The 24946-nt window shown below is 39.4% G+C and overlaps 2 protein-coding genes across 3 annotated transcripts in view; both read right to left on the bottom strand.

Moving 5' to 3' along the window:
* gpr6 (G protein-coupled receptor 6) overlaps positions 1 to 24946 on the bottom strand; it is a 119745-nt gene that overhangs the window by 12398 nt on the left and 82401 nt on the right. The window lies entirely within an intron of this gene.
* Positions 1 to 24946, bottom strand: part of fig4a (FIG4 phosphoinositide 5-phosphatase a) — a 51089-nt gene that overhangs the window by 4643 nt on the left and 21500 nt on the right. The window contains exons 14-24 of one of the 2 annotated variants that reach the window (XM_079354122.1): positions 24816 to 24861; positions 24264 to 24412; positions 24014 to 24180; positions 20267 to 20405; positions 17993 to 18051; positions 16791 to 16938; positions 16484 to 16567; positions 12844 to 13042; positions 5037 to 5122; positions 1750 to 1824; positions 423 to 747 (exon numbers count right to left, since the gene is read on the bottom strand). In XM_079354122.1, coding sequence (XP_079210248.1) covers positions 645 to 747; positions 1750 to 1824; positions 5037 to 5122; positions 12844 to 13042; positions 16484 to 16567; positions 16791 to 16938; positions 17993 to 18051; positions 20267 to 20405; positions 24014 to 24180; positions 24264 to 24412; positions 24816 to 24861 — 1255 coding nt within the window. In that variant the 3' untranslated portion in view covers positions 423 to 644. Of the gene's footprint in view, positions 1 to 422; positions 748 to 1749; positions 1825 to 5036; positions 5123 to 12843; positions 13043 to 16483; positions 16568 to 16790; positions 16939 to 17992; positions 18052 to 20266; positions 20406 to 24013; positions 24181 to 24263; positions 24413 to 24815; positions 24862 to 24946 lie in introns of those variants that run through there. The other variant, XM_079354121.1, reaches the window with a different exon arrangement.

A 24946-nucleotide genomic window follows, 5' to 3' on the forward strand; every position in this document is an offset into this window, starting at 1 on the left:
GATGAACGTTAAAGAGGATCTTGCATAGACTGATCTAAAGAACACTTTAGTGCTGTCCCAGGCCTGGAAAACCCATCACAGTTATATATTTACACATTAGCTCTGTTTTTATTCTGATTACTTTTAAACCCATCACAAAAGTCTTGGCGTGTGCTAAGCCCAGGATGCAGGTTTCTTGTACACACTGAATGGTAAATAAGCAGGAGCTTGTACGGCTCTTTACCTCTGACTACTTAAAGGCTTTTTTAAACCGCATGTCACACCTACACATTCAAACACTGATGGCAGAGGCTGCATTGTAAAGTCTCCATCAGCATTAACCATGTGAAGTATGTTTCTCGTGATCTGCCGTATACATCCTCTTTACCTGCCTCGTTGCTCTTCTTCGATTTAAAGTGACCTTCAAACATACTCTGAATATCAACCTTTGGCTCCGGCTGGCTTTCAAGGAAATGTTTGGCCATGATCAACCTCCTCGCTCACGGTCCTCTCACAGAGCCGCTCAACAGTAAAGTCTTGTGCAAACAGATCGTTCCTCTCCACCAGCACACTCTCTTCTCTCTCTAACCTCAGGGTCCAAGCCCCTACCTGGAATGTGTTCAGAGCCGAGAATAAAACTTTGACTGCCTGTTGCTTCTCCCTCTTCAAAATCCCTTTATCTTTGCATGTATGGTTGTGCTAACTGGATATTTAATGGATTTTATTTTTTTATTTCTTGAGGAAAGCGTCGATAACTTTAATGTAGACCTGTGAACAGTGGAACATGATAGTTGTTTTCAAACATGTTCTCTCCTTTTTTCCCTTTTGGACAATTAGAAAACATCAGACAACATCGGGCAACAGCACAGCGAGCAATTAACACATGTTCTTCTATTTCCATAAATGTGAACACATCTTGAGGTTACAGCAAGTTGATTCAATTTGAACAGGAATAAAAAGACAAAAGTTCAAGTCTGAGTCTATAAGCTGTGTCAGCATGAAAATATTAGACTGGTGCTGCTCTTACATCTGTCTATTCAATTAGAAGCTACATGCAGCAACCGGTTAGCCTAGCTTAGCACAAAGACAAAAACCAGCTGGCTCTGTCAAAACCTGACTACCAGCACCTCTAAATTTAATCAGATAACGCTTAATATTGTTTTATTTTAAATCTATATAAATAAAGTTTTTTTTTGATACATCTTCAATGTCGAATCTGGCTTTTAAAACGTCAAAATGTCTAATATTAGACTCTCTTTCTCGTTGATGCTAAATGCATTTAATCACAGATGCTCTTTTTGAGTCTGTGTATGAGGACGTTTGAGCTTGACAGACCGAGAAATACAAAGAGGAAAAAAAAATTTGCTTGTGCGTCTGTACAGCTGCACATTGCCAACCCACGTGTGGTTGAATTTTGAATCTGGCTGCGGACAACAGCACTCCATCTCTGACCTGCTGGGTCAGGGAGGAGGGCTGCACTGACTGGGAAATAGCAGGGAGGACGAGAAGAGAAGAAAGAGTGTTTGGTTATAAGAGATGAAGATTAAAAAACGCACAGCAAGAAGCGTCCTTGTGGACCACTTAGTCCAAGCAACTGTGTTCATTTCTCACTAGGCTGCCGGAAAGGTTGAGAGGTTTATTAAAAAGCTCGGATTAAAAACTACAAACCAACATTGCAATGTAATGCTTAACTTTACTCGGGGGTAAGGACCCCCCTTTTTTTTGGTCACACTTTGTTATCTTAGGGTTAATGTGTCGTGTTTTACTCACAAGCAGATGACATTTGTAAAGTTGATGTGGTCCGTTCTTTCCACCCTGTGCTGGCTCTGGCCCAGATGGGCAAACCTGCAGAAAAGAAAAACGTAACATGAAAAACATTACCCCATAAAGCCAAAAAAACAACACTGCATGCACATACCGAGCTCATGTATGTCTGTGTTAGATTTCCATTCACATTGGAAGGCGTCATTAGCAACAGGTCAAACGCTACCTGTGTAATTATTTCCCAGGATGCTATCACACGGCAGGCTCATAATGTCAACACTTTTTTTGTCTTTTTTTTTTTAAAACCAATAAACAAAAATGATACAAACATGTTGATTGAGATTGAACATTACATTTCAAATTTCTCAGTGGATTATTTTTCCACTTGCAAAGACACAATAATAAGCAACAGTTGAGAGCCCTCCTCTGGCTCTTGCTTCTTACTTTTTAATATTAATGCATCCATTAGTGGAGCTCCAGTTGCAGCCAATGTCTTTGGAGCCGTGCCAACTTCCAGCCTTGATAATAAACACTTCCATTCCCCTTTATTTGCAGCCACAGCAGGAGGATATTAGCAGTATTCTTTAATACAATTTGGATTGAGTTAAGTTGATTATATTGCTTAAATTGCACCTGAAGAGTCAGGACCAGAGATACTAATTCGAGAAGAAGAAAAGTGTGACTGAAACATTTTTTTCTTTCTTTCTTGCAACACTTTCCCATGCATCCCTTCCCCATCTTTCATCAAAATCTCTGTCGAGACATGAGTGTCTTATGTTGCTTACACACGGCCAGCTCAAGGTGGGACATTAACGCCGCTGCCTTGTCTGCGCTGTGTAACGAACAGATGCAGAAGGATGTGGCGAAGTCATTCCACTCCTGATCTGTAAGTAGTCTAGGAAGTAACAGAGGTGTAACAGGAGGGTGACGAGGCAATGTGCAATGTCATGGTGGCAGGGTAGTATTGTAGTCAAAACCACGCCAACCGAGAGCGAGACTTACACGAGACTGGATTGCTTCAAGACCAAGACAAGATGGAGACAGTCAAGACCAAGACCAAAGCAGGGCGTGACCGAGACAAGAACAAGACCATAAATATCACTGAACTGTGCAGCAGTTAGACTGTAACACCCGGAGGGTTGCGTCTGTAACCGGGAGATAAAAGTTAAACTACAAATGAATTGAAGTGATTTGTTCTTTTAGAAAGGGGTGTTTTCCTTTCAATCAAAGTAATGACGTGAAATTGGTGGTCTTGACTATTCTTGATTTAAAATCCGAAGTCTGCCCAGTCCGAGACCGAGACAATACCGTGTGAAAATGCTTTAGATTCTGAGAAGACACCGAGACCTTCGAAAAGAGACCGAGTTTGAGTACTAAATAGAGTTAGCATTCATGGGAAGTTGCTTTTCATATAGCATTAACATTTATTTAATATCCAAGCTGACTTTTTTCACTTCTTTTAGTGCTACTTCAAACTGACAGTCCACACTGTGTAAAGAAATTATTTTGTACATTTACTATAAAGCATGTCATAGACTGGCTACTATAAAAACAACCTGTAATCCCAGTGTTTAGCACAGCTGAGGGTGAGAAAAAAAAAGGCTATTAAAGCTCCATTAAATGAATCACACGCTATCAAACGTGCTGTTCTCATCCAAAGAACAGAGAGTTGTGTTCAGCGATAGATGAGTTCTCCTCACTCACCAGTATGGTTGAGAGCAAACAAGGAGAAAGGACAAAACGAAAGGGGAAAGGACAGAGATAAAATGAAGACATCGGGTGAGGGAAGGGAGAGGTGGACGCAGATCAGTGAGGTCAGTGGCGTGATGCACACAGCAGGACAGAGTTTACAATGTCCTTTTTGCAAAATGATCCACATCAGCCTGAGGGTGCTGATGACACTGACTGCGTGTTCTTCAACTTTCTGTCTGGGGCAATAGGTGCACAACAATAATCAGGCATCATATTTTTCTGGAGCAGCTTAATAGGAAGAGACAGTCCGAAGAAAAGGCTTCTGCTCTTTCACTTCAGAACGTCTGATTCTTTGTTGCACAAAAAAACAAAACCAAATACAGAGCTCTAAAGGTTAACCAAACAACGGCCAGCTCAAGTTGTTATGTGAGAATCACGACAAAAACGCATCCAGAATTACTGTGTTTGTATTTCTGTGTCAGTGTGTGTGTGTGTCTGTGTGTGTGTGTATGAGCTATAGATGTAAGATGTTGAACATATTACCTATTTAACATAAGTCTTTAAGCACTTTCAGTGTGAGCCTGTCCGCATGGCTTTCTGCCTTAGGGCAGACTCACACTAGCAAAGAGGACCTGTACAGTGCTTGAGCACAAATGTCCTCCTTCCCCACTCAGCCGGCAGCATGCATTCACACTGCTCTAGGATCAACCGTTACCTCTTGTACATCAATAAAAAGATATCTGAAAAAACCCCCCAAAAAAACCAACAACACATGCATGGATTTATGTACTTTAAAGCCTGCATTGTTTATAAAGACAGACAGACTCGAGAGAGAGAGAAAAAAGGGCCCATGTCTTGAGCACAATACGGATTATAATATACACTACTCACATTAAGTTAGGGATACTGTTATACATGAGTGCTTTTCCTGTTTGGTCTGAATTTTAATGAAATAACGGTTACCTTTGATATTACTATAAATGAGATGATTTTGTTTATTGTTTTCTCAATAATTATTACCCTAACAATAACAAAGATAGCCCCAAATAACCACCATTCAGCGACATCTCATGCTCCTAAGAAGCCTCACGATGTTGTTCTGAGGCAATGCCTTCCACTCCTCCACAAGTCCTACAAGCAGTTCTGTCAGGTCACGTGGGGGTTGAGTACAAGCAACCAGTCTCTGCTTCAGCTGGTCCCAGTCCTGCTCCATGGGGTTCAGGTCAGGAGACATTTCTGGCCATACAATATGATTCACTCCGACTTCCTGAAGTCGAGCTGTGACAATTCTGGCACGATGTGGTGGAGCATTATCATCCATGAACAGAAAGTTGGGGGTGTGCAGGTGGAATTGGGGGATGATGATCAGTTCTATGATGTCTCTGAGGTAAGACCGTGCAGTGACTGAGCCATCTACAATCACAATATGTAAGTCGCACAGTACACAGTGACTGAAGTGAAACAACACCATCTGCACATGTATGAAACCCTCTGAGGACCTCACAATATCCCTAACTTATTGTAAGTAGTGTGTGTTGATTCAACGCATTAACAAACAGTGTGTGTATGCAAATGGGTGTTTCAGTTTTTGTGTACATCACCTTTCATAAATGTGCACATCTTTCTCAGCTGGAAACTCAGCCAGATTGAGTCCGTACGGCTCCTTCACTGCCTGCTGCTGGATCTCCTGAAGAGGTGGGAAGGAGAAGGTAAGAACATACAGATGCATGTGACTGGGGTAGAAAAACAAAGGAAGTGTTACACAAAAGTTCAACCATAAATGTGTATTAAAGGTCCTATATATTTTCTGCCTTTATATGCTCTTTAGTGTGTTTTACAGGGGTCTTGTGCATGTTTAGGCACATCTGTTGACAAAAATTCAAAGTCTGCGGAAACGCAGATTCTCCGACATTCTCCTGTTGTAGCAATAGCCGCATGAAACGCTCGGTCCCAAGCCACACCTCCTTGACAATTTGTGTTCATGTGAGCAGATAAGGCTGCATGCTAACAGCTAGCTTCTTACGTAGGTGCAACTGAAAAGATCCAATCAAACAGACAAGGTCGTCAGGTTCAGCTGTTTCTCTACTAATGGCTCGTTGATTAGGATGAGCCACGGAGTTGTAATCCAGGTGAATATGAGTGTAATTTGATTGTCGGTGTCTAAACAGGTGGTTTATATTTCAGGGAAGTGCACTCCTGGGGTTCCTGCACTCAGTGTCCTTTGAGTTTGCAGAGACATAATCATCGGAATAAACAAGAGATCATTTTAAAAAGGTCACATCGGTTCAAGAAATTGAAAATGATCAGCTTTGAAGATGACAAGTTTAAAACTTAAGGTCAATAATCATAGGTCTGTGCTTAGTTTAGGTCATAAACACTCTTACATAACATGTGCCACAAGAAAGTCAAAAACAAGATTAACCAACAGGAGCAGAGTAGATTGCGTAAAACAATATTAAATACAATTATTACAGAGGATTACGCAACGCCATGAGAGCAATGATATAAATAAAAAAAAAATCTAATCTTAAAACCAAAGGCTCTCTTTCTTCTGGACAAGCTCTGAGTTATGCTTCTTAAAAAACTAATTATTTCATCCTATACAGACCAATTTACTTAAGAAATTTTCTTTGATAAAGGTTCACCAAGATTAAGGAAGCAGCATGATATTTAGTACCACTGTGATGTAATAAGCCTTCGTATTAAAGATAGATTATGATTAAATAACAGCTCAGGGTAAAGTAGGTGTTTAGAAAGACTTAAGGGTATACAGGTACTTTCAAAATAATAATAAAAAAAGTCCAAAAATGTCTTTCATAATCACTTAGTCGTCAATAGAAAGAGTCACGAGCCTTCAGAATCTTGAACCAAGGAAAGGTGCATGAATGTATATGTTGCTGCCAGAAGGGCTTTATTTGACTCTCACCTTACATGAAGGATTGTCCCGTCTTAAACAGACAATAAAGAAGGCACTGAAGCTGCTGTCCTTAAAACTCCTGTGAAATGCTGATTTTGGTGACTTCTGTGCCGATCTTGTCATAAATCATGCATTAAGTGAAACCACCATTTTAATCCTGCTTTCATTTCAATGTTTATAAGATGCAACTCGGTGGATGGATTGACTTGCATGCACTGAGGCTATGTGGCGCGTGTCATCTCCCATTCCCTATCTCTCTTAAGCTGCCCTGTCATATGAAGGCAAAAAAGGTTAAAAGGTTGTTTGGCAGGGTGCTGCTGCTTCTTCTGACAGTTACCCTGCAGGAGGGGGGTAATGGGTGTAGAACTATTAAGAAACAGTCAATCTTTTCTGTGATAGTCTGGTTTGTGGGTCGTTAACATGCATCAGTATAATTGCTTTGGATGGTTTTATAAGCAGCTAAGACCTCCTCACGGGAGCTTTAACATTATCATGGCCGACACTTTCATACTTAAAGGTAGTGTCACTCAGTACGGACACATTCCTCAGCCATAAGGACTGTTTGAACACAGGCCAGGATTTTTTTTTTCCTGATGATAGACTCACACAGTAAGACACGAGTACCTTTCAGTTCTTTCAGGGAGAACTTCAAGGGCGTTAGTACTGAAAACTATTTTTCTTGAACCCTAGTATATCCGATCATATAAAAGGCTGAGTTTACTTCACAGATGGATCATGTACACGTGCTCTACAAAAGCAGACGAACAAGGAGTGGGGTGGGTGGGGTGGGGGGAGTCTGGTATGAGTAATCTACGCGTCTTTGTTCGCATGCTGGTGGTAAGACATGAATTTCATGTGAACAGCATGAATCCATCTTGCCTGGTGATACGGTGTGAGTTTGTGTGGGTGGCGTTAGATTGTGGTTATTTTCATGGTTTGATCTCTTGGCAACTGAGCATAATCTTAACACAAGAGAATGCACAAAAGTCATATTCTTAAAGACAGAAACATTTATATTCTACAGGATGGTTAATGTAATTATATATGGTTGCAGTCATTTAAAAAAAATTGTTTAGCGTTTTAATTTACTTCTAATTTTGCTTTTACATGTCTTCATGATGTTTTGTAATGTATTTTGCCATACTTACTGTACAGCACTTTGGTGCTTTCTGTTATAAATGTGCTACATAAATAAGGTTGACTTGACTTGAGAATGGTTGAACAGTTAAATTACATTAAAAATACAGTAGGCCTACTTTGTATGTATTTTGAGGAACCATTGATGAACCATATACCAGTACCTGCATTTGAATGTCATTTTTTTGGCATCTGTTTTATTAACAACTTATGAATTAAAACATTGATTATGTATTAATCAATCTGGTGATAATATTGTTTTGTATACTTTGTGTGTGTGGTCATTTATCAAGCTACAGACTGTGTGTTTTCTGTAAACACAATAGTGTTAAATAGTGTCTTCAGCGTGGGATCATTTTCTGTCTCACAGAAGAATTGGTTTATATTTGGAACCATCATAATCATAATATTTTAAAATATCTATATATATATATATACCTATACGTGAGAGCTAAGGGTATAATGGCCAAGCTTTCACACCATTTTGATGCATTTAGATCAAGTTTAAGCTACCTATTAGCTTCCCTCAGATTAAATGGTGCAAATTTAGTGGTAACATTTTTTACGTGTTTTGAGTTTTTGTTAGATTTCGTAGACACAGAAACTGACTTCTTACACTCCAATTTATTGTAAGACATCCTGCAGCGATCTCAGAGGATTATTTCTTGAACAAATTATGAATCCTTGAGGTGTGGGTTTTACCCTCTTAATTAACTGAGCGGTTGAAGCCTGTTATGTAACACTGCACACAGGATAGGCAGTTAAAGCAATTTTCTCTTTGACAGTTTTGGACACTGAAGCAATATGCTGAAAATAATGTATTCAGTTTCACTGTACTTGTATTGATCTGTGCTGAACAGAAGGGAGAACAAATGAGGGAGTTCCAGGACCAGAGCCAAGGAAGTGCAGCTGTAAACACACACACAAGCACACAAATTCCCAAAACACAGAGACTGTGCATGTGAAAATACATCAGCTGCAACATTTACACATTTGTATGTGCTGTGAGAGAACAACTTAGATTTTTGTTAACATGTACGCCAACAAGCAAAGCAAATCCATCCATGTTCATGCGAGGACACGTATGAGCATGTGAAATTAACTGGCAAACGTAGTAATGATCTGATGTTTGAATATTTCATCAGTTTTGTGTTGTTCTGCCACTTGGGCAATCCATCCTCAGAGACAGGCTCAAGAGGCAGCCACACGAGACGCATGAGAGCTGAAGTGTGTGCGCCCAACACGTGAGCAAGCTGTCCAGCCCGAAATATTCATGAAGCACTCATCGCTCAAGGCCATCGAGAAGATATGTCAGAGAAAACGAGCAAAATTCATCATAAATCAGAAGTGTAGACTGATGAATTGTACAAGAGGAAAAGCCTTTGCCTCAACTCTCAAGATCAAGAGTGATGGCATTGAAATTTCTCTTTCCACAGTCTCTGCTCAGTTAATGCAGCATCCTTATTGTCCTTTAATGTGCTGAACTGCACTTCAAGAGCCAGTTTTGACTGATAAAACTGACAGTTATCATTGGGATAAAAATTTGGAACCCAACTCTAACCCATTAAAAAAAACCTGCTGTTGAAACATATTGTTTTGTCTTGCACAATAAAACCCAAATAATATTTTCTTAAATTAATTATTTCAAGATACAAAAACACATGTTGTAATGTTTCCATTTAAAGGAGTAACTACATATTTTGGGAAATTGATTTCTTGCCAAAGGTGAGATGATATAATCAGAGCCACTCTCAGGTCTGTTAGTTCAGTGTAAAACTCTGAACTGTAGGTCGAATCAATTAGCTTTTCAGATATAAAGCTGTAACACATCCATGTCTGATCAGCCTACAGTGAAGCTGCCTCCACTGAGGGTGTCTCTTGCGAAAAAAGGTTGAAACATTCAGTTAGGCATAGATAGACAAGTGAGTACGTATCTCACTGTCAACAAACTTGCCTAATGGTTATCTGTCAGTTGCTGAGCAGAAACATGGGGGTTTCTAACACCCAGTCCTAATAATCAACCTGTAAAACCAAAACTTCTTAAAAAAAAAGCCCCTCCCAACTCAGTCGTTGTACTTGATGCACAAAGAATTTGATTTGATATTCATTTCAAGTTCCTCAAATGCCAATGTTTGCCCAAATACCACAGGACAGAAACCAATGAACTCCATGAAAGGTGATCAAATAAACAAAAAGATAACATCACGGACAGTTCATATTAAAATGTGTGAAAATCCATACATCGATTGATGTAATACAGTCAAACAAACACTTGAGACTGATCTGGCAGGAAAAACATCCTCTGCCATCAGTGTGTAAATGAAGGTGAACAGGTGCATGTGACATGTTGTGTAAATGTGCTTTCAGTAGTCAGAAGACAAAGAAAATAGTGGTAGAAGCTTAAGTCAATTTACCATTTACCGAGACATCTGACAATAAAAGACAATACACTCGTTCGATAGAACAGCTTGACTGGTGAAACTGTGACCATGGTCTTCTTGGAATGATTATTGTGCGTTTACTTGAAGTAAATCAGTCAATGCGTAATGCATTACCTCGGAAAATAAAAAGCACAAGCAGATAATGTTATGATAGCTTGAAACAATCCTTGTTGCCAATTTAACAAAATAGTTGTAGTCATGGAAATAGTCAGAATGTCCTCAGTACCTCGTAACACATTCACGCATTATGAAAGGCATTTCTAATTGGATGTCATTTCCTGCACTCGAGTCTTCATTTTGACACACTAACCTACTATCTGAGCCGCTAAATGAGCTCTTATCCAAATCTCTGGTGAAATCTGGGTCAATGGAGCTGTAAACATGTGACCACAACACCAGGGGCGTGAAATAGATAGAGGATGATGAGTCGGGGAATCTTTTAAACCTGTGCGGAACTCTCTGTTTTTGTATACAATCGTTTTTTTAGACTATAAAATAGAAGGTAAATGTTGGATTGGTAAACTAAAAACAGATCTTCAGTCCAGTTTTGTTTCCTGTATGCGATCAAACTTAAACTCGTAATGATTTACGCGAGCGTATTGTGTAGGGTTTCTGACAGACTGCATTACTCTTGGTTTGTTTCTCTCACATTGCCCTCATCAACCTTGTGTCTAGCCTCAGTAAGCAGCTGTTATTGACTAGTTGATGAATGTAGTGGAGCATTTGGCTGCAGAGGAGACAGATTTCTCAATTAGAGGTTTGTGGGGACAACCTCAATTTACAGATTCTGAATTTCTATGCATGTTTAAAAACTGTACATTGGCCAAAGAACAACATTTAGTCTGAAAGTAAATTATTGGTTCCCTTTGTAGTCTGTATATAATTCTTTCGTAGTGTTTTTCCGAGCATCTGCTATGGGCAGGAAAACAGTTTGTGGAGAGCAAATGGGGCAGAATAAACCCACGCCAACGTAATGCAATCTCTGAACCCATCAGCAGTCTTGTGATCAAGATACATTTTTCATTCATGTCTACAAACAAGCATCTGCATGCAGTGTGGCTAGCAATGAAAGAAGACCTGAAGAAGACCGAGTTTGTTTACTTTGTGATTTAGATGAAATTGAAAATGAGATTCATTTTTGTTCTACTGTCCATTCTACGATAGTATGAGGGATGTCCTTTTCAAAAAAATGTCTTCAATTTATGTTGATTTTGTTTGGATAAAAGATTATGAAAAACTTGAAGTGTGTTTCAAAAAAGGAACCTTGCCCGTTTCTGATTTTATTTGTAAAGCCTGGGAAAAGAGGCAGAAAACGTTACTTAAAAATGTCTATGCCAGGAACCTGCAACTTTGTAATGATACTTTATAATGTTACTACCACTGCAATGCAATGTATTTTCTGGTGTCTTATAAGCCCATGAGGGTTGGGCACAGTGTGTGCATGACACGAAAATAAAATTCATTCATTCATTCATAAAGGGCAGATATGCAGGGGTGGCATGAGGTGTGTTTGCACACACAAATAAAAAGCTTTTATTTCCCCTTTGAAGAAAAAAAAGATGTCCAAAGTCTAATTTTTAAGCACAACCAAATGTTCTTAAAAGTACTATCCATCCATCCATTTTCTACAGCTGATCTGGGTCCGGGTCGCGGGGGCAGCAGTCTAAGCAGAGACGGCTTCCCTCGCCCCAGACACTTCCTCCAGCTCTTCCAGTGGAACCCTGGGGTGTTCCCAGGCCTGCCGAGAGCATGTCCTGGGTCTCTAACCCAAGGCCTCCTCCTGGGGGGACATGCCTGGAACACCTCCCCAGGGAGGCATCCGGGGGGCATGCCGGGCATGCCTGCCCGAGCCACCTCAGCCGACTCCTCTCAATATGGAGGAGTAGCGACTCAACTCCGAGCTCCTCCTTGGTGACTGAGCTCCTCACGCTACAGTAGGCCACCAGGGAGGAGCAAAACACTGCAACCCCATAGTTTATTAGGAGTAGCACATAGACAACAAATCAATGATGAGTATTTTAAAGTTTCAACGCTTCATAAAACAAGCAACGAAAACCACCAGCATTTTTAAACTCTACCTTTGTCTCTCTGAATTTGACTTGAGATGTTCGTTATAGGAGCTAGTTTCTCTTTTTATATTTCAGTGAAGGGCACCAATCGGCATCGAGAGGCTGTTAGTAATGGCAGCATGAAGCAAGAAAGTCATAAAGGGATACATGCCAAATAGAAATGCACTGTATTGTATGTGTAATAATACTGTCAGTGTGTACAGTTTGAATTCAGTCAGCATGGAATCAGTTTAAACAGCATGTAAAGAAACCGTAAGTCCTTTTCTAATACAAATGTTTTTATAAGCAATGACTCTCTGGACAAGTGTTTGAGAAACCATTTAGAGTCAGGAATCGGAAGTCATTGGATTAATGACCTAAATATCATACATTTCAACCACAGTATTTTCCACAATCCCCGAACCATTTTGACCCTTTGCCAAACAAATCTCACTGAGTCTAAATAAGTAAACAGAGACCCTTTTTTCTGACGCAAAAGAAAAAGAATTCCTTCTTAGGGAACTTGGAGAAGATCAAATTAAAATGGAAAATACTTTTTGTTACCAGAAATAGAAGCAAGTGACATCAAGACGCATTTCACTTTAATGATATTTTCCAGAGTTCCTTAAGGGGATTACATAAGCTTGACTCAGACGAGGATCACATGTGGACAGTTTTGTGTCATATTAATTAAACAAAAGTGTTATAAAGTAAGACACATTTAGAGTTAGTTACACGTGGGATTTTAATTTCCTCACATTGTACTGCAAATCAAACGTAATTTTTAAAGTGTTACGGTGTATTCCTGTAATGAATATTTGTTGTTGTTTTTTTACATGTGAATTCATCACAAGTGTTTCCATACCTCTTGTGTGCGATTGCTGTCCCCAGACTCTGTTAGTAGTTTGATGGGGGTGGAGCGCTGGGACACGGAGCCGTCATCGTCACGGTCCTCCTCGGAGTCGTCTTCTGAGGAGCTGCTGATGGCCTCCTCGCTCGGGGGAGGGGGTGCACTGGCTGCTGTCTTCCTCTGCAGCAACGTCTCCTCCTTATTGCTCTTGTTGCTACCAAAAACAAACAGCCAAAGGTCAACGTACCAATTAACACATGAACACTGACAGATAGCTTAGCTATCAAATAATAAATAAAAATGAACAAATAATCGCAAATAATCACAGGTAGATCGAAGGTTAAGATGATGCCATATGACACGATATGACACAATATGATACAATAACATATGATACTATATGATACGATATGTCACGATGCAATTCCCTATGAATCAAAACAATATGCCACGAGACAATACAATATGACACAATATGATACGATTTGACACTATAAGACACAACACAATGCAATATGATACGGTGGACTTTTTTTCTTCCTCTGGGAAATTTTTCTTGTACTCAAGGTGTTGCCAAACATTCAACCACTTCCATCAGAATCGATCAATAAAAAAATAAAAAATAAAAAAAAACAATAGAAAAACACATCCACAGAAACAAAAATGCATAGTGTACATTATTTTGAACAACAATTCTATTTTTATACAAGATTGTGATTGAAGGGTTTTTGAGATGAGACACACACATGACAAGAACAAGACCTTTGACGCATCCCCTGCTACTTTCTCAAGAAACCTGACTGGCCTCTTTTATCTTTCAAACTGTACATTTTACATTGGCAAAGAAAAGGCTGGCTGAGTCACTGCCTGTGGAGAATAGTCTCTGAGATAAAAAGATACTCTCCATCAGTCCAAACCTCTGCCTTGGTCCACGTGATGGCTTCTGCAAGTGGAGCCAGAATGTGCCTCATTGTCCCTGCAGCTAGGTTTTTAATGGACAGTTCTGGTAAGTGCCCAATTAACAATGCTGTTGAGAAAGCTAGACACTGTCTTACTTTTCATTGGAGGCTGTTAGAGTTATAAATGCTCTGATGCACGCTTTTCCATCCCCAAATACTGATTCTGGATCCAGACTTGAGTATTGTACAGAAAACTAGAACCCCTTCGGTGTTGATTTACAAAATACACATAACAGTGGAAAACAATTACTTTTAATATGTTGCCAGTTCTGACTCGCTCTATCTAATTTGATCTCAAGACACTTCAAATTAAGTTGGTAAAAGACTTAGTTCATTGTTATTTTACAAAGACCCAAGGTTAATACATCATGAACACACAAAAATAAAACATCCTTTCAAGAGGCTGAAATCTTCAAAGCTCATGATGAACAGCCAACAGCTGAAAGTGCACTGCTTGAAAATGGAATAGAGGGAGATGTAGGAAGAAGGATAATGACAAACAAGGGATGGGGTCCACAGCACCTTTAGTGGTTTCCTGCAGCTATTTCTTTTCCCATATCGGGGACAAATTTCTCCCCTTTCTTTGGAATAACAACAGTCTGTGTTACAGAGCGTGCAATCGTATCATATTATTTTAACATATTATTTCTTGGTCTGTGAAGAGTCAGTAGTGATTGTATGGGCTGATGACATCATTGACATCTGGCTGATTGTCTTCTGGGTTGATACCAAGCACGATTTGATGAATAAGGAGATCTGAGAGATGAAGGATAAAAGAAGAAGCAGGGAGAACCAGCTGATTCTCCAGTGAGAGCTTCAAGATGTCTGAGGAGAGAGAGCACTGTTTGGATTTCTCTGTTCACCACGTTGCTGCTCACCTCCACTGTGAGCTGGCAATGGCAGGTGACTCAGAGGAAGGATGAATGATTGCACTGAAATGACTGAATGCAGAGATGTGCGGTGTTCACATTTGTGTCCACGTGCTGTTTTTATTTTTTTCTTCTGTTGGACTGACGTTGTCCTGTCACACCTGGAGCAGCATGCAGTCATTTAGCAAAGTGCTGCTGGGAAACAAGAAAACCTCAAATTGAAGCTGAAAAGAGCAGCCCGATTATCTCTTTATGGTTTTTTTTTCCCAGGGCTAATGTGTGAGGTGCACAAACCATTATCATGTTTTTTCTAAATTAAAACCTTGTGTTCTGTTATTCATTCAAAATGTCAATTGGAACACTGCTTTTTACCCAGAGATGGCCTCAGCATTTGGGTGCCTAAGAGCTGATAAGGGGGACAACTAAAAGTTCTTTAGTAGTCAGTGTTTTCCACAGAATGACGAGATACCATAGCGGTGGTGTACAGAGGGGCAGAGGATCGACAGACACAAACACCAGAAAAGTTCCACTCGATATTCCGTTATTTGTAGGAGTTCAGCAAAGCATCAGCAGCAAGCAGCTCGACATTAACATTAAAACGAAGCCAGCGGATTGGAGCAAGTGTGCATTTATAAGACTGGTGTACGGACAGTTGACCTTCTCTCTTTCTCTGAATCTGATGTGATTCTGCACTCTTGGTTTTTGCTGCGTTTATCCGCAGGAGTTGATAGCAAGTTTTGCTAGGTTGCACGTAGCCGTCAGGTCCTCGCACGCTATTCCTCTCTTGACTGCTCTCTCGCGCACACAGCAATTTTATGAATGAAGGAAAAATTAAATAAAAACAGGTCCGAAATATATGTTGGCAGTCCACCCAGGTATTGTCTATGTGTGGGAAACACTGATAGTAGTAAAGTTATTTATAATGGTTGTTTATGTAATCTTTCATAGTAAGAGCTAAAATTGATGTTAGAGACTTTCATTGATAAAAATACAGATACATTTCTTCGATACAAAATGATGCCTGTCGAAAATGTTTTTTTTCATTTGATCTCAAATAGATTTTACTTTACACATTTTTGTAATGTTTTAAAATCTTATAGGCAGCTACTTCAGCCTCGTATCATATGTTCATAGTGTGTAGTCACCTTTTTAATTGCACTGACACTGTATGAACTTCAATGATTGATTGATTAGGGTGAGGTGGGGACCCATTAGAAACTTAACGCCCAGTTTATAAAAGTTGAAGTGGACCAACGGAAGGGAAGAACAGTCTTTAAAGGAAAACATTGAAGCATACAAACAGAACATTAGCGTGGCCGTGTGCAGTGCATTAGAGGTCATGCTGTGCTGCAATAATATGCAAACCATTATGGCCCATCAGCACATGAGGTCTTTTAACCAAGGAGAAGATGTGCATTGAACACTTTAATATGTGTGTGTGCAGGAAAGATTAAATGAAAACACACACACACACACACACACACACACACACACACACACACACACACACACACACACACACACACACACACACACACACACACACACACACACACACACACACACACACACACACACACACACACACACACACACACACACACACACACACACACACACACACACACACACACACACAGAGTTCATTGAAGGTGAAAACAACGATGTGTACTCCTAACAAAGACGAAAGAGTGGAACAGAAGCTTGTTTTTGCTTAACAGAGAACATATTGTGAAGTGATGTTCATGAGGGCACGGTGACATTGGTTTTATTAGAGGATAAAAAAAAAAACACACAGCACATGTACAAAACCTAAGATAGTCTCACCCAAGCACTGATTTTCCCGTTTCCTCTGGTTTGCGAACCGTGAATGGGCTTGGATCCACTCCGACCGTCTTGGGCATAAATTCCCTTCACAACCATGAAAGAGAAGGACATCCATTAGCTGTAATCTTGCAGCACCATTCCAATAACATCATGATAACATTTTGGTACAGTATAATATATTTCAAATCATCATAATCTATTCTAAAATATCAAAAATGTAGGGATAAAAACCAGCACATTTTCCAATAGTCCCTGAACTTAAACTTTGATTGTTTGTCTTCAGGGTTTTGTATGTTCGTGTAGTCACCTTGCAGAGTTGGTCATGGCAATGCAAAATGTGTCATCAAAGGAGGTGAGTTCATATGGTTTAAAGAATTCAGTGTAGATATCAATGCTCTCCTCGAAGCGGTTCACTCTCTTCACTTTGACCTTCTTCATCGTGTCCTCACAGGGGACTACAGCCAACAAAAGAACAAAACTCATGAGCAAAAACCTTGTTTTTTTAACAAGACATCTTTACACATTTAATACATATAAGACAAGACATATTTTATTACAACATTAAAAAAGATAAATTGTAAAGGTTAAAGGCAGGGAAGGTAATTTTCTCCAGACACACATTTTAAGATGTTGGTTAAAATGGTCTTTATGTCCTGACAGTAATTAATAATTAATGTGCTTTGAAAAAGACACAAAGAAAATCTGTCATCTGTATCAGCGTAAACGTGCAAAAACTTTAACCAATGTCTGCACTCTGTATGCGTTTTATGAACCAATCATGCCTCCCTGTCTGTTCTCCACCCCATGCATGCACGAGCCCACACTCAAATGGCGCTAGTGCATGTAAGTGAGGGGCGTGGCTTTTGAGGGAGCACGGCTGGGAGGGGGTGGGTGAAGCCAGAGCACGGAGAGAATACTCCTTTCAAAATCATGCTAGTTTTCAAAAATTACCTAACCTGCCTTTAACGATATCAAGCAATCCGTTCATACCCAGTGCCTAATAAAGCTTAGTCCTCCTAGTCATAGAGCTCAAATTAATGTCTAAAACATTAATACAACACAAACTCACATTGGAGTTAATTATTTTTCAATCCTCAAATGAAATATTTTTGCAGCTGAAAGCACTACAAAATTCACTAAGCTGTTAAAAGTTTTTTTCAAGTAAAAACAAAAAAAAAAATCAATTGTTTTCCCTTTTTACAACCACTATGTAAATTTGCACCATGTCAAAATCTCATGTGGGATATTTAAATGTATGCAAACAAGTGACATTACCATTGGTTAAAACTGCATTTATTTGTAAGACATAATAGTATTTTTTATGTACCAGCTAAACAGGCTACATGTTAGCAGTTTGCTGGAATCACTTTATGAATCAGTGACATAAAACACACAACTCTAAGCCACAAGTAAGTTAGTGAAGTTATCTCTGAGATACACACTTACACTATATATGTCCCTGTTACAAGTCTTGGATATGTTTTCAGAAAATATATATTGAGTGTGTACCTTCATCATAGGGCACAGGAAGGTGTGAGAGGATTCCTTTTGACCACCAGAAAGTGTAGCTGGGAACAGAAAAGAGACGCACACATTAAAGGTTAAATATTATAAAAAATACACTAACACTAATATGTCCCTAACCTGTCAAGAATACCCCCCTCCCCCCAATTGTGAATAAAGTGCATCCTCTCCGTCTTTTGCCTTCTCCGTTCTTCAGGAAATGTGTGTTCAAACAGGTCGTTTGTAGATTTTCCATTCATGACATCAAAAAGGGCAGTAGCCCCTTCCCCATGTGGGTGACACTCCCACAGCTAGGTGTTTGTTCTGTCCTCTGAGTCTGCCTTCTCACCACAAACAATTGGGCGTGAACAGAGAAAGCCCACGCCCACAAGAGAGGGGCGTGGTCAGGCACAGATCATTTGCATTTAAAGCTATAGACACAGAAACAGCCTGATCTCAGCAGGGCTGAAATCGATGGGTTTGTAGCTATGATAAAATACAGGATCATGGTGAACTTATAACAAGAAACTTCAGACTTAGTTTGGGGACCTTAGAAATGTAATTAAAGATGTTGAAAAAAGGAGAATATTTTAACATTCTGCTGCCGAAACTGTCTCTCCTGGGACACAACATAACCTAGATATGAAAAATGGATTGGTAGGACCACCTACTGTAAGCCTCCTGAATACAACAGCCTTTTATTCAATATAACTAATTTGAGTGAAGGCACTGATTATTACTCAGCATGTGGTGCACTACAAAGGTAACTTTTAGAGAAAAAGCACAATCTCTGGCTTTCTCAATTGAATTCTGTTCACTTCATGTAAATTTCTTTGGAATAATGGCTGACCTACCTTTGCCTATTGTGGCTATATAAACTAGTGGCATGTAGCAGATAACTGGGTCTACTTCTTATGCAAGCATGAGGACAAAAAAAGAGCGAACAACTCGCTAAGGCAAAAACTCTCGAATGCGTGAACCCAAATGGGCAGCAGCACAATTCAGTGGTGAAAAGTAAGAATGAAACACAGAAGTCAGAATAATGAGAAAGAGAAACCAAGTGACAAAGTATACAACACCGTAGCTTGGGTAGAAAAGTACTACACAACCATAATAACTCCTGATAGATACGTTATGACACACAAACGTGACAAACAATCCAATCCATTGTCCCCGATATATAAATGATACATTGACAGTAAATATAATAATGTTGAGTGAATGATAATTATATTTGTATAACCCATTGTCAGCAGCATGTCATATTCATGCCTAAGGTAAATTACACAATAACACAGCTTTTCCAACAATAATAGTTCAACAACTTGGCATTTTGCTTTCATTATCCAACCCAAAATAATCAAGAGTCTGTTACAGTGTGTTTCAAAGGTACCAGCTTTAACAAGACATTTGCATTAACTTTATTCAGAACAACTAGTTGAGGTGGAGTGATATACGAGCTGTGTCCTGACCCAGGGGGGAGCGTCCATCGAGGGACTCACACTCTGAGTAGGCCGCTCAGGCTGAATAGAAATGAGACTGTCTACAGAGGATTTTGTATCGCCAGCTCTACCCAAACTCACGTTACATGCTGTAGGGCCGCTCCTGGTACCAAGCATCTTTGACAGCTGCATCAAAAATAATTAACATCACAATACCGATTCAGTTCTTAACAATTTGAAGTGTTTAAACATTTTGTTTTTGACTGAGTCTAAATAATAACATTTAAAAGACTATGACTCGGCTGCTTGAAAGTGCCATCTCCTTTGAATTGGAAAGAAATGAATATCAGGACCTGTTGCACCACGAAGGATGCCCCCAGATGCATGTGTTGTGCTCTCAGGGCCATTGTAAAAAACAGTATTTACAGAAAAGTGGCGGCAGACATGTGGCCCTCGTATTGGGGAGGAATTGGTAAACAAACCTTGACAGTGACAGAAACATAATTACACCTCAAGGCCAAAGATCTGTGACCTTTCTTCCCCAGGTAAAAAATAGCAACCGTTTGAACACAAAAGCAATCGCAGAAAGCGTCCATCCATACACCCGTGAACAACATCAGCACCAGTTGGAGATGTTTACATCCTTATCGGTGTGTGCGACTTCCAGCTGAGCTGTTCAATCGACACAAGAGCAACTGACTGAGGTATTGAATGTGTGCTTGTGTGTGTGTTTTTATGTCACATCAGTTTGTTGTGTTTTTTTTCTATCATGGGGGATGTAATAATATCTGTATATTAAGATGCAGATGTTTTTGTAGGTAGGTACGTGTGTGTTTACCTGCGTCTGTCTTGGGGGAGCGCCATAGAGTTCTTCTGGTGCAGATAGAAGTCAGTGGGCAGCTCCCACAGGTGTGGCTTGGACTCAGACGGCTGGTAGACCTGAAGGAACAGATTGATGGCGTCCTGTCTGTCAGCATCTAAAGGAGCACGATGGAAAAAATGATTTTAAGAAAACAAAAAAAAACGGTGAAATTATTATTATTATAACACAAAGCAAACTAACAAAAGAGTTTATCCAAAGGCAGGTTGAGGGGAGAAATTTATTGAGTTTGACCATTTTAACACATAAGAGTCACATAAGAGTAATTTTTTTATGCATAAAGAAAAAATACAAAACCACTTAAGTTGAAACCAGGACTCAATAAATCCTCCGCTCTCTCAGTAGATGCTTCATCTTTGACAATATGGACAAGCAATTCTTGATTTTAGTCAGATTCTTTAATTCCCATATGTTCCCATTAGGGCTGTAAAACACTATAATGTTTAATCCTGATTAATCACAAAATCGCAATAGTTAATCATTTTTAATCACATACTTGAAATTCCATTATTTTGCCTTTTAAAATAGAAATTGGAAGGCTTTTATTTTGTACTTAACTTAATGTTGACAAAAAGTAAGAACATTCTGGTACATTGACGTTTACAAAATCAATGGAATGTAAAAAGATCAAATGAACGGTAAAAGTGAAAAGATTGATGTCATATTACGTTTGAACTGTCAGGAAGTTTATAAAGGAAAATTAGACTACAGGGAGACACTGCGGAGGCTTATCTATGGTGCATCAAAAGGGACAAAATGGCATGTGATTAATTGCCACTAACAAAATGTATTCAATAATTTCAGACCTAGATTAATTATGATTAACGACATCAAGCTGACAGCCCTATTTCGTATACATGACATACATGTACATGACGTAACAATACACTTGATCAACCGACTTTGTATGCCTCCTGCTTTCACAAACCTCCCTTTGTTTTCCTCCAGCATCTGAAAATTCCATAAATGGAATCACCGCAACATTTTTTTAATACATTTGTTGCCTTTAATATCGATTTTATGTGTTGTGGTTGATTTCTCTCTACGGTAAGCGGGTGTGTCACAATGTGGAGTTGCTGTAAATTGTGCTCTGTCATTTTAACTGTTGAAAATAATTTGAAGTGTTTTATCCAGCAAAGTGAGTTTAGAAGTTCATTAGCTTTGACTCGTGCCTTTTAAAACAAGGGAATAAACTCTGTTCTTTATTATAAGCTCCATTTGAAAGTCCATGAGACACTTTACCTGACCAGTGGCAACTCCCTGAACCACCTGACTGGAACATGTTTGTCTTTGGGAGCATGCTCAGATAATCTCTTGGAGTGTTTGTGTGTTCAGCATGTGGCACGTGTTTTGCATGATGCCCAGTTCGGTGCCATTTAATCCTTTCCCCAACTGTGAGGCCCCGTGTGTACAGCCCCAATAGTCACGTTGGATAATTACAAACTAAATGGGCTTCTATTCGAGTCTGCTACTGAGGCTTTTCTTTCAGTCATTTTCAGCCTGACATTCAATACATCAATACAATACACATGAGATAAGAGTTATGGGTATTCCGTGAACACTATCATGAAGTGGCACAAAGCTTCATCTCACAAAATATTTTGTTAATTATATGAATGCATTGAAGAATTGTCAACAGATACGTTTTGTTTGATCCCACTTGCCCTCCTTTCAGTGCTCTCATCAAAACACTGATTCAAATCTGCAGCAGCCTGTCAAAGGGCTGCAGAACATATGGCAGTGTGTGTATAGTATGTTTGTGTGTCCACATTGTGTTTGGGAGTCACAGAGAAGATGTCAGAGAGATTGGCAGAGATTTAAAAGTGTACATCATTGACTGGATCATTGGTGTGTGTCTATGGATTAAGTAGAGAAATGAAACAACAACAAACAAATACAAATACCTATCACACATCTGTGTTTTCCTCCTTCCTTTGTTTTTGATGATTTTTTTTTTTAAAGGCAATAACCTAAAGTTGCGAAGGCAATTCCGATTTAGAGTTAAAGCCAAGAGTTTACGTTAAGTGTTCACAATTTAATGTCTCTATCTAATACAGAGGTTGAGACAAAGATTTAAGCAAACCTTGAAATCTTCGGCTTGATTTTAAACATAACTTAGGTTTGAGAGAGTCTTTATCAGGTGGCCTTAGGTCTCAATTTGTTAAGGTCGGATATTTGCAAAGCCAGTTTATTTTTTCAGACTGAGAAAACGAACTTCATTCAGATTCAGTGTTTTCATCATATAGTCCTTGATGGTGTCAACCCCCAGAAGCAAGCATTCGTTTACATGGTGCAAGTAGAGGTCTGGGAATGTTTAAATAAATAAATAAAAAAATAAACAGTGGAGAAGATTAATACTGATACTTTTGAAGCTTGTGTTTCTGCTGTGGAAAACGTAGTCGTGGCTAAAAGCAGGAAAATGTTTGTGTGCAGCGAGCAGGGCAGGCTGACATCAGGCACCCGTTTCTTATAGCTTTTCACTTTTTTTGAAAAGCACGGCTTAGCAACTGGGGAACTGACTTCTTTCTCAACCATGCCGGATCTTAAAACAGGGTCAAGTCATGGCGTGACCCAGATTAAAGTTGCTCATGCTCATCAATTGATCTGATTTTTCAAAGTGGGAGGACAAGAGTCAAAAGCAAAGGCACTCTAAGGAGGTGGACTTTCTAGGTCAAGGAGAACTACACTATTACTCCAGATATGATACACTGAACAAAACCACTGTATTATATTCTAGATAACATAACTTCTAGGCTAAATAAAGGGTATGTAGAGGAATATATTTCCAAGGCTGCTATTTTATTATTAAACTATTCCTATTCTAACACAAACAAATATTACAACACTTTAAGATCCTCTAATTTAGAAGATTTGTTTGGCATGGGAGATGATTTTTAGTTGTCTCAATAACGCTTCCCAGGCACTTACAGTATGGTCTGCCTTTCAATGAAGGGCTCTGACCGTCAGGATTTTAGACAGGGTGAATACAAGGGGGCTTCATATTTAGAAGTTCACATGTTGTCAAATCCTCAGAGGGAACATTTATTTTACGGAGGATAAAGTGAGGATAAAAAAAAGGATTAACTTAAAATGTTGAAATGTTTTATAACATGTATATGGTGTAACCCTAACACTTGATATGGGATATAAAAGATGGAGAAATTTAAGCCGTAGTTCTGTCCACCAGGTTATGAAAGGACGGGAACTGAAACATTTAAAGAATTGTGCGAAGAATTCAACCTAGAAAGATCAGATGTACGGTATCTCTTAATTTTCTGCGCACACGTCCAAACTGGACCCCATACACACACAAACACACGCACACACACAAAAATGATATCCAATATTCACTGAGCATTATCAAACTGGAAAAACCCCTCCATGTAAACAAAAAAATGGAAGGGGACATCAAATTGGACATCAGTGAGGATGTCACTTTATTGGTATCCATTTTAAAATGCCTAATTCATAGACACATACAAAGACTAAAAGTGGTGGACAGACCTCGGCAAACTGTGGTGATATACTTATACTTTTGTTTGTGCTTGCAAGTGCTTGTAATGTCTGATGTGTGTATCGTCTTTCTGACTGTTTGATTAGAAGATGCTTTTAATGGGTAGTGTTGTTACAGTTTTTTCTACCTGCACAGACGGGAATTGAAAACAGGAAAACAGGTTTTGAAAAGATAAGAAATATATGACACACCTGAGAAAGCATTGCTGTAGTAGCGCGACAGAGTCTGCATGATGTCCTTGGAGTGCTGTGTCCAGGGAGCGATCTTGCGGTAGGTTTTGACTCTGTGGACCAGCTGGGAGCCGCCGTACTGCAGGGACAACGTGTCTCCATGGTCTTCATAAAGCTCCTCAAACAGCCTGACACACACAAACAAGTTTAAATATGTACCGAAAGTTTCAATTAGAGCTTGTGTTAAACGTTGGTTTTATATCTGACTTACCTCACACAATCAGTGTCAAACTGGAGTTTGGGCTTGTCAATCATTCCCAGTGCATAAAGCTGATAGGCCAGGGCACACTTTCCCACCATGAACTGGGCAGTGTTGGTCCTATCAAGACAGTCCACGCAGTTTGTCCGCAAAACACCGGTCTACAACAACAGAGACACATGGTGGCATCATAAGATGTATACACCTGTATGCGGTAGCAATTAAATGAGGGCAAATAGCTGAGATAATTCTAAACAGATCATCGTATACATGGTCAAAGTTTTCATGACTACTCCGAAAAAAGTCTAATCATAACCTGAATGTTTAATTTTGCAGTTGTGACAGTTGAGCTCCTTTTCAAAAAAAAAAAATGTTTGGACAGAGAAGTGATTTCCTTGGCACACAGCAATAATTGGATACAAGGTTTAAGGACTCTTTATGACACCCCTTTCATAGACATCTCAATTTTTTACAATACTCTTTTTCTTTTCCCTTTTTCTATGCAAAAAGCTCCAATCTCTCTAAAATGAGATTAATATATAACCGTTTTGCCATGAGGCTTACCTGTACGTGTCCACTGGCTGTGACATGTCCACCTAAATCTCCCCACCTGAAAGAACCAACAGACTAAAAGCATTAAAGTGCACATAGCAAACCGCTAATGGACAAGCATTTTTTTTTATTTTGCACATTTT

Source organism: Symphodus melops (assembly GCF_947650265.1).
Source record: "Symphodus melops genome assembly, chromosome: 1".
Classification (NCBI taxonomy): domain Eukaryota; kingdom Metazoa; phylum Chordata; class Actinopteri; order Labriformes; family Labridae; genus Symphodus; species Symphodus melops.